We start from the raw sequence: 9448 nt of genomic DNA, 5'->3' as shown, positions 1-9448 counted from the left end.
ATGGCAGCTGCGGTCTGATTATCCTCCCACTGATCTCAATCACATATTTTGCAGCGCTGCAAACAGTGGCAGTTACTGCCATTTGGTTTATACTGATAAGGAGGCAGAAGATCACTTGCATCATATTGAAGATTATCCTGCTTAGGATGTACTGCAGCCTTCATGAAGACTAATCAGAGGTTCTGATTTGGGTGAGCTATAAAAGTTGTTACATCTGCATGTATGGACTATTAACTGTATAAACTCTTAATAATTGCTTACAGAGACTGATTGGTTTGGAGACCAGCACCAGTAATACTTAAATCTGTGTCACTTACTGTATTTGCTACTCTACGTGATGTCATTATATGCTAAAAGACAATAACTGAGGGAAAATGACCTCTGTTGTCATATTTCTGTTAACAGACCTCAGCCAGGCAGGTGTCCACAGAGCATTGCCATTTGTGTTTCAAGTGACCCTTGTTTAACCACAAGGGGGAGTATTGATGCAGTGAATCAGCTGTGAAGGGGACCAATGAGACACTCTTGTAACTTTGTGACCCTTTGTACACCCAGGTGAGTTCCTTAATACTACAGCTACAGTGACCAATACTACTATGACCAGTAATACTTCTCATAATACTTAATAAAAACAATACAGTTATTATTGGTAGTAGTGATGGTAATAGTAGCAGTAGTAGTATAAAAAACAGCAATGACTGAATAATGTTTGGTTCTGTTTTGGCAATACTGTTTCCTGATATCAAGACTGAATTGCCAACTCATTACACTCCACTCACATTTTCAGATATGTTCAAATCCGCAGAATCTCTTGAAACTTTTTAAAGAGAACGTGTGATTCACAGGTCTGCAACCAGGCTAGTAATGTTGGTCAGTTGCTTTCAGTTTCCAAAATGCATTTGGTCTGCAAGCATTAAGATGTTTGCACAGATGGTCAGAGCAATAAATATTTGGATCTAAAAGGACACGGTCCTTCTGTCTGTCCTGCTGCAAATATTGCAAATATTTGTTAAGTACCTGGCTCTTGGTGTAAAAAGCAAAGTGACTTCCACATATGTTGGAAAATATGGTATACTGTATTTGTTAGCATTCCCTGTCACACTGAGAATTATTTAGGCAGTGGAAGACATAAGAACTATATGTTACACAATTTGGTGGATGTGCAAACTTCATACATCTCACTGTATAAGTGTAATCTAACAAATTCTTGGAGACAAACAAACCATTTGTCTGGTTATTCAGATATTCAACACATCTGCCTATGTATATTCCTTTTTTTACGTGTATGTATACAAACTACACACAACACATACAGATACACACAAATACTGTGGGGTCATCTTCAGTGTGATAATGACTGGAGGGCATAAAGTTTGCAGTGTTGCTGTAGTCCTCTCCACAGTGATACAAGTTCTTATACACAGAATGGCAGCAACAGATCAGGAAACGGAGTTAATATTAATGTGCATTAATTTTGCAGGTGGACTTGACTTTTAACTCTTTTGCCAAAAAAATGTTTATCTTACAAAGCAGTCATGTTTGAAATTCTTCCTTCACATTTAACATCTAGAGTCATGCCCAACCCACAGAGATCACCAACAAACATGCTAACTTTCACCATGCAAAAATAACATTGCACTTCAGCAGCACAGGTGAGATTACCTGAAGACAAGGGTTGCTTGGCTGCCATTTGATTTTATATTCCTGTGACACAATCACCATATATGATCATGTCAAAATGTCCTTAGTTAAAGGCTGATTGAGAGCACAATCAATCTAATATCTCTTTGTCACATTTCCAGATGGATCCTGGTCCTATTCATCTTTGTGCAGCAGGTTAACACAGTAAGTGTTACTTTAAGTCTTCTCTTTATACAGCAGTAAAATAAAGTACATATTTTACTTTTACAAAATTTTAAAACCTGGGAACATTTAATAAAACTCATTCATATAAATCTATATATCACTAACACCTATTATGCATTGCCATTACCACATGTTTGAATGTACATCAAAATTAAGTTTTTGTGCACTTCCCCAAAAACTCCCCACCACAGCGCTTCTTCTCCTCCTAATTTGGCCTGAAATGCAATATAGCATTGTGTACATTCCTCCTGTACTGAAGAGGAGTCATACAGAGGGAGACAGATACAGATAAGAATTATAGCTGAATATTTGGAAGTCTAAGTGAATTTCACAAACAGCAATCAATCACTTTGATGCCAAGATAACTGCACCTGGTGCTCTCCCTGCACCCTGTATTTGTGTGTGTGTGTGTGTGTGTGTGTGTGTGTGTGTGTGTGTGTGTGTGTGTGTGGTTGCACTGTGCTTGTACTGCTCATAACATCTTAATCCACTTCTATTGTAAACTGCTCCATCAGAATATCTTGTTCATGTTGACTAGGTATACAGTTTCCCAGCAAAGTTCCTTGATGCACAGGATGTATTATTAATGAGTTACCCTGGGGTATCTCAGGCCCTCCATGCAGTAGAAAATAGCCTGAGCACATTTATTTTAGGTGTAAGCAGGTAAGAAGTACGAACAAACCAGTCATTTGACAGGCACATGTTTTTTTTCAGACCCCCTTCACTTTCTCCACTTTTGTTATGTTGCAGCCTGATGCTACAATCGTTTAATTCATTTTTGCTCTCATTAATCTACACTCAGCACCCCATAATGACAAAGTGAAAACAGGATTGTAGAATTGTAGAAAAAAAACTGAAATATCACACTGACATAAGTATTAAGACCCTTTACTCAGTACTTAGTTGAAGCACCTTTGGCAGCAGTTACAGCCTCGAGTCTTTCTGGGTACGATGCAACAAGCTTTGCACACCTGGATTGGGGGATTTTCTGCCATTCTTCTTTGCAAATCCGCTCAAGCTCAGTCAGGTTAGATGGGGACCGTCGGTGGACAGCCATTTTCAGGTCTCTCCGGAGATGTTGGGTAGAGTTCAAGTCAGGGCTCTGGCCGGGCCACTTGAGGACATTCATAGAGTTGTCCCTAAGCCACTCCTGTGTTGTCTTGGCTGTGTGCTTAGGGTCACTGTCATGTTGGAAGGTGAACCTTCGGCCCAATTTCAGGTCCGGAGCAGTGTGGAACAGGTTTTCACTGAGGATATCTCTGTACTCTGTGCTCAATTCAGCTTTCCCTCAACCCTGACCAGTCTCCCAGTCCCTGCTGCTGAAAAACACCCGCACAGCATGATGCTGCCACCACCATGCTCCACTTTTGGCATGGTACTGGGCAGGAGATGAGCCGTGCCTGGTTTCCTCCAGACATAACATTTGGAATTGAGGCCAAACAGTTCAATCTTGGATTCATCAGACCAGAGAATCCTGTTTCTTACAGTCTAAGAATCCTTCAGTGTGCTTTTTTGCAAACTCCAAGTGGGCTTTCATGTGTTTTGCACTGAGGAGTGGCTTCCGTCTAGCCACTCTACCATAAAGCCCAGATGGGAGGAGGGCCGCAGTGATGGTTGTGCTTGAACTTTGTTCCATCTCCTCACAGGATCTCTGGAGCTCAGTCAGAGTGACCATCGGGTTCTTGATAACATTTCTTACTAAAGGTCCTCCTCCCACCATTGCTCAGTTTGGCTGGGTGACCAGCTCTTGGAAGAGTCCTGGTTGTGCCAAACTTCTTCCATTTGAAAATTATGGAGGCCACTGTGCTCTTGAGAACCTTCAGGGCAGCAGATTTTTTTTCTTTTTTACCTGTAGCCTTCCCCAGATCTGTGCCTTGCCACAATCCTGTCTCTGAGCTCTGCAGGCAGTTCCTTTGACCTCATGGGTTGGTTTTTGCTCTAATATGCATTGTCAGCTGTGAGGCCTTCTATAGAGAGGTGTGTGCCTTTCCAAATCACGTCCAATCAATTTAATTTACCAGAGGTGGACTCTAATCAAGGTGTAGAAACATCTCAGCAAGGATCAAGAGAAATCGGTGGCACCTGAGCTAAATTTCAAGTGTTGTTGCAAAGGGTCTGAATACTTATGTCAATGTGATATTTCAGTTTTTTTCTTTTAAATAAATTTACAAAAAATTCTACAATTCTGTTTTCACTTTGTCATTATGGGGTGCTGAGTGTAGATTAATGAGACAAAAAATGAATTAAACGATTGTAGCATCAGGCTGCAACATAACAAAAGTGAAATAAGTGAAGGGGGTCTGAATACTTTCTGAATGCACTGTATGCTTGCCTAGCTGCTGCTTCAGTGCTAATGGGTGATAAATGGTGGATAGATGCATTATGGGGTACTTCTGCACAGGCAGTTACTCTACTGTGGTGTTATTGTGATCCTTTGGTTCTTTATTTGCAACTTTTTTTCTTTCTTTCTTTCTTGTTTTTTGTTTTTACACGGGCTCATCTGTGCCATCTTAACATACCTCCAATTTGATTTTTCAGACAGTATAATCCTTTAGCTTTTTTTCTTAAGCTTCTCTTGTAAGACATTTACCTGAATTTATCATTCATAAACTAATTTGGATAGCACTGTTTAGGCTAATGGCTGGAGAAATTTTTGATCATTGTGTTGTAAATTGGTGAGTTCAAAATGTTGCTCTCTTTGTGTTTGATTTACATGTCCTCATATTTGATGTCCTACAAAATGTGCAGGCTTGATTTATATGGCTCAAAAAATCTCAATTTAAACTGAAAGAGATATTCACTTTGAATTGCTCTACCTGTTTGAACAAAACAAATAGACCAAAAACAGATGCTGTGCAGCACAGGTGTCACGGGGTAGGAATAAGTGGCTGTCTTTCCAACATTGATGTAAAATACTACTCAAGAGGTCACCAAAGTCATCAAGTTTCACATTCTACTGATTCAGCCGCCAGCTACAGTACGCTCTGTTGGAGAGAGACCTGCCAATATTCTCACATCTTACTGTGTATTTTGTTCTTTTGCAACGGGCTGTCAAAGAGATAATCATTATCGGATTAACCGACTGTTGTGTGGTGTGCTGTCTCTGATTGATGGACACATAAGTATTTGGACCAATAAAGAAAGTGGGTGAGGTTTTATCAGCAGATGTGCAAAAGAATTCCACTTCACCAGTGGGAACACACATTCATCCAAATATTTAAGTTAGCCTTAGGAAAACATTGCTCATGTTTGTGAAACAGACATGGCAGCACAGCAAAATTTCCAGAGCACTTTTGAAAACTAACCATTAGTACACATAGGGACTGGTGTGAGTCTTTAGTGTCCGGAGGAGTGGAGTAACATAAAATGTTTTTGTTTTGTTTTGTTTTGTTTTGTTTTAGCAGAAAATCAGTGAATTGTGAGAAAGTCAGTAAGTTGTGCTTTAAGTGCATTTTCTTCTCATCAAGGTTAGGTCATTATGTAGCCTAGTCTATGTGAGAACGATATATTGTTTAAAGTTTTCTAATCAAGTATGTCCTCTCAGGCCCACTACCACAAAAACAATGTCCACTCTCAAGGCTAATTCTCAGGGCTGTAAATATGTGGGAATGTTAGATATGCTCCAGCCACAGTTTAATGTGATCCGCCTCTTGCACCCCTCTGACTCCTTACTGCCACATCTGTGGTCTGTCCTGTACAGTGCATGTGTATCATAAACACACACACACATACATGCAAAGCCTAAGTCACTCTCCATATCCCTCTGTAATTTAGTCTTCATTGTTCTTGTCATGTATGGATCATCACTCCCAGTTTGTCTGTATGTGTTCTTCCAGGGCGAGGTGCAGGGCCCATGTGAAGGCAGAGACTGTTCTGTCTGCCAGTGCCTCCCTGCCAAAGGTGCACGGGTACGACCTCTCTCTTCTTATGTTGTCATATGACTGTTATTGTTTTAGTTATTTATTTTTTATTTTATTTTATTTTTTGACATTTTGTCTGAACTGCTTTTCCAGTGCAGATTTTAATTGGAAACAATGACATGTTGAATTGTGTTCATTTTACTCATAAGACAATTATCAGTATGTTGGGAAAAAAAAAAAAAAAAAAACCCATGGCTCACCTATGCTCCTTGTTTCAGTGAAGCATGCTAACAATAATAACAGCACTCAAGCCTTTTTTGGAAAACGTAAAGGCTTAAGGTATTTTCCCATTAATGTTACAAGCATCTAATGAAATGGGGTTGTTAATCAGTGACAGTAACTAAGCAAATCATTTACCAAGCTTTGACATTTCTGGATTTCTGGCCAGTGCTCTCTGATTTGGAAACACCCCAAACCTTTATCTTAAATTTCCAACTTCTCAAAGATAGATAACGGTGATGTGAGTGAGAAACAGGCATCACAAATTATTTTATTTTCATGTCGAAAAGCAAATGACAAAGCAGTATAATATTGCATCTCACGATTAGACAATTCTATTGGAGCTCTGCTGTAATTATTTATGTACTATTTTTATTGTGATAATGTGAGTTAAAATTCTGTCCTTTAGAGGCTACTTTAAGCTGTGCCAGAAGCCACCAGTTTCACTGTAATCCCTTTTGTGCCGGTTTTGGTTTCTAGAAGTCACCCCTTTAAGGCAAAGCAGGAGCTATGCTAAAAGTTAAACTGTAATCATTTTCTGAGCAGTGTTTTCTACATGAGTTGTCCTCTGTGCAGGGGGCTCCAGGGAAGCAAGGGAAGCAAGGCCCCCCAGGACCAATGGGATTAAGGGGTAGAGAGGGGCCCCTTGGTGAGAAGGGCCGGAGGGGCACAGAGGGATCACCTGGCCCAGAGGGGCCCAAGGGAGACAGGGTGAGTATGTGTATGTTCATGGGGGTGCTGTTTGTGTGTGAGTGTATGAGACACAGTGGCAGAGGGATACATAAACAAAGAACAACCACCCCAGATGAATTAAATTGATGCATTATAAAACTGAGCTTGAGAAAAGCTCTACAAAACATATTTAAATAAATTGTGTAATGAAGTCAGCAGACACAAATCAGTTTAAAAAACAGCAATTGAATACATTATGTCATATTATTTCAGGGCATGACTGGCGTTCCTGGTTTTCCTGGTACAGATGGCTCTCTGGTAAGTAAAAAGCAGGATGAGACTTCCATGGCTGTCATTGTTGATTTGCTACTCTTAATATCTAAACAAGAAAAAGATATGCACAACTTAGACTGGGCAGTTAACACACCAACTGAGAAATGAATGCCTCAGAGGTAGTAGCACGCTGTTTTACAAGCCCTATACAGCCTAATTTTCAGTTGTAGTACTAATTCAGTTCAATAAAGTAATTCCTCCAGATGTACAAACAGATTTAGAGAATACTTTTTCACAATATGCACATTTTTTTGTAGTACTGCCTATTTCATGTTGATCATGTTTCTATAACGGCAGAGCACATAGATCACATACACCAGTAATAGAATAAGAGATGGCATCATCATGCACGGTTTATGGTGCACTGAGTTTCAGTAAGAATGTGTCCAGTGTGCCCTCTAGTGGATATATCTTGTAACCTGGTCATGGCTCCTGTGACAAGTTTTGACTCGGTTGAGATGTGAGTTAAGCAAAATTTACACATCAGGTGCACATCACAGTATTTTGCTTCGACTGGCAATTACATTTGGCCATAAATATAACATTTAAAAACGTATTTTTTGATATACTGCCTCAGCCATAAGAATAGACACAGAGAGAAGGGTATACCAGTAGGATTTCTTTTGGATTGACACAGTCTCAATGAGGATTTTCATTTTATGTTGTGCACGTGATGTTGACGACATTGACTTGATTCTCCTTTCATTGACTCGACTTTGTGTTCAATGTAAACAAGGCTTGTCTCATATAGGTAAAGGGTGCTTGTGTATACACTTTGTGTATACAGGTCCCTGTTCTTATAGTATTGTTCATTTTTTTACCACTAAAATTAAAAATACAACTCCCAAGAGGAAGTGCTGCACATAGAGTGTACACAGGATAGGATTTCTCACTGGCATTGACAGGTCATTATGTGGTTGTTTTGTGGTTATGTATAAATTTTAAATGGAGACTTGATTCATTATATGATATACAGGCCCAGACAAATATTTGTGATGGTATGCGACCACCCAAAAACAGTTTGTTTTATAGTGTCTCCAATTTATTTAAAATTTGGGCCTTTTTATCAACATGTTGACCATATATGTTAATGTTACTAGTATATACTGAAGAGCTAGACACCAAATTTAAAAAAAAAGAATTGTCTCATCACAAACACAGGTATCTTTATCCGTGATATCTATATCTAAATAAGTGGTAAAACTATTTTTGTTTATGTACATATTCATGATTTCATTCAGCATGAGCATGGTTGAGCAGTGCCCACTCAGAAGTTGCACCCATTGTCCTGTGAGCTGGCCTTTGGTATACACAGATGTCTGTCATACAGGTTATATTACTCCCTAAAAGAGACTTCTTCACTGTAACTGTGTGACGCTATTCAGGGCCATCCTGGAGCAGGGGGTGAACCCGGCTGGCCAGGACTGGATGGCTGCAATGGGACAACGGGGCGGCCAGGAAACCTTGGTAGGCCTGGCTTGGATGGTTTCGATGGACCTGTGGTGAGTAGGGCAGGCTTTGTCCTGATGTGTCTCTTGATGAGAGAATGGGATGTTATAAAACCAGAATTTTGCTAATTGATACCAAAAAGCAGTGAATTCCACAACTGTCAATACCTAATTCAACAGCAACAGCAAAAATAGAAATCCCACTAAGATCACTGAGTTAAAGACTGACAATGTTAGAGAATAAAGTTGTGACAATATTACTCCTGATAAAAACACAAGCATTGGTATGGTGTTGTTGTCACTTACGTGAGCACAGAAAACGCTTTGCCTGTTCAAAAGAAAAATAAGCTCTTACATGAACTTCAGGCACATGGACATAACAGTCGGAGAAAGACCCTGTGATGGTCAAAACTGGTTGTCATTTTATGGCATTCTCTTCTTTTTATTTTTACCTTGATATGCCCTAGTAATCAATAAAAACATTTTACTAATTTTCCTCCTGCTCTGTGCAGGGGTGTCTGAAAAATGCCTACAGGCTCATTTTTGTATTGATATGGATTTCTGTGACTTCTGGAGCACCTTGCATATACCTTGCATAGTTTACTGCCTCATAAGTGTGAGCACCTGGCATATTTAAGACTCATCTTGCTATTTTATTTTATTTTATTACTCTTAACTGGGGATGTTTGTGAATGAGATGCATTGTGAATACACAGTATTTGCTCTTTCCTACCACAAGCAATTGTTTATGTGCCCAATGTCATATAAAGTGTTGAATGTCAGTACTGTCTTTTCCTGTCAGGGGTTACCTGGACGTAAAGGGGAGAAAGGAGAGCCTCTGTATGACGCAGTATTACCAGGACCCCCTGTAAGTTTCACCTACTTTGGAGAAGCTCAAATAACAGATGCCTGGCCTTCACCAAAACTAGAATTCATACATAAAAGTATACACTCAGTGGCCACTTTACTAGGTGCATCACACAATCTAAA

The 9448-nt window shown here is 39.7% G+C and overlaps 1 protein-coding gene across 1 annotated transcript in view; it reads left to right on the top strand.

Moving 5' to 3' along the window:
• The first annotated feature begins 56 nt into the window (after nucleotides 1–56).
• LOC115374703 (collagen alpha-4(IV) chain-like) overlaps nucleotides 57–9448 on the top strand; it is a 29363-nt gene continuing 19971 nt past the window's right edge. The window contains exons 1-8 of the mRNA XM_030073762.1: nucleotides 57–191; nucleotides 406–555; nucleotides 1803–1845; nucleotides 5703–5774; nucleotides 6582–6716; nucleotides 6951–6995; nucleotides 8396–8512; nucleotides 9261–9326. Of these exons, the coding sequence (XP_029929622.1) occupies nucleotides 515–555; nucleotides 1803–1845; nucleotides 5703–5774; nucleotides 6582–6716; nucleotides 6951–6995; nucleotides 8396–8512; nucleotides 9261–9326 (519 nt within the window). The 5' untranslated portion in view covers nucleotides 57–191; nucleotides 406–514. The remainder of the gene's footprint in view (nucleotides 192–405; nucleotides 556–1802; nucleotides 1846–5702; nucleotides 5775–6581; nucleotides 6717–6950; nucleotides 6996–8395; nucleotides 8513–9260; nucleotides 9327–9448) is intronic.

Source organism: Myripristis murdjan, chromosome 17 (assembly GCF_902150065.1).
Source record: "Myripristis murdjan chromosome 17, fMyrMur1.1, whole genome shotgun sequence".
Lineage (NCBI taxonomy): Eukaryota > Metazoa > Chordata > Actinopteri > Holocentriformes > Holocentridae > Myripristis > Myripristis murdjan.
The sequence above is the reverse complement of the archived record's forward strand: the minus strand, read 5'-3'. Positions and strand labels throughout refer to the sequence as shown.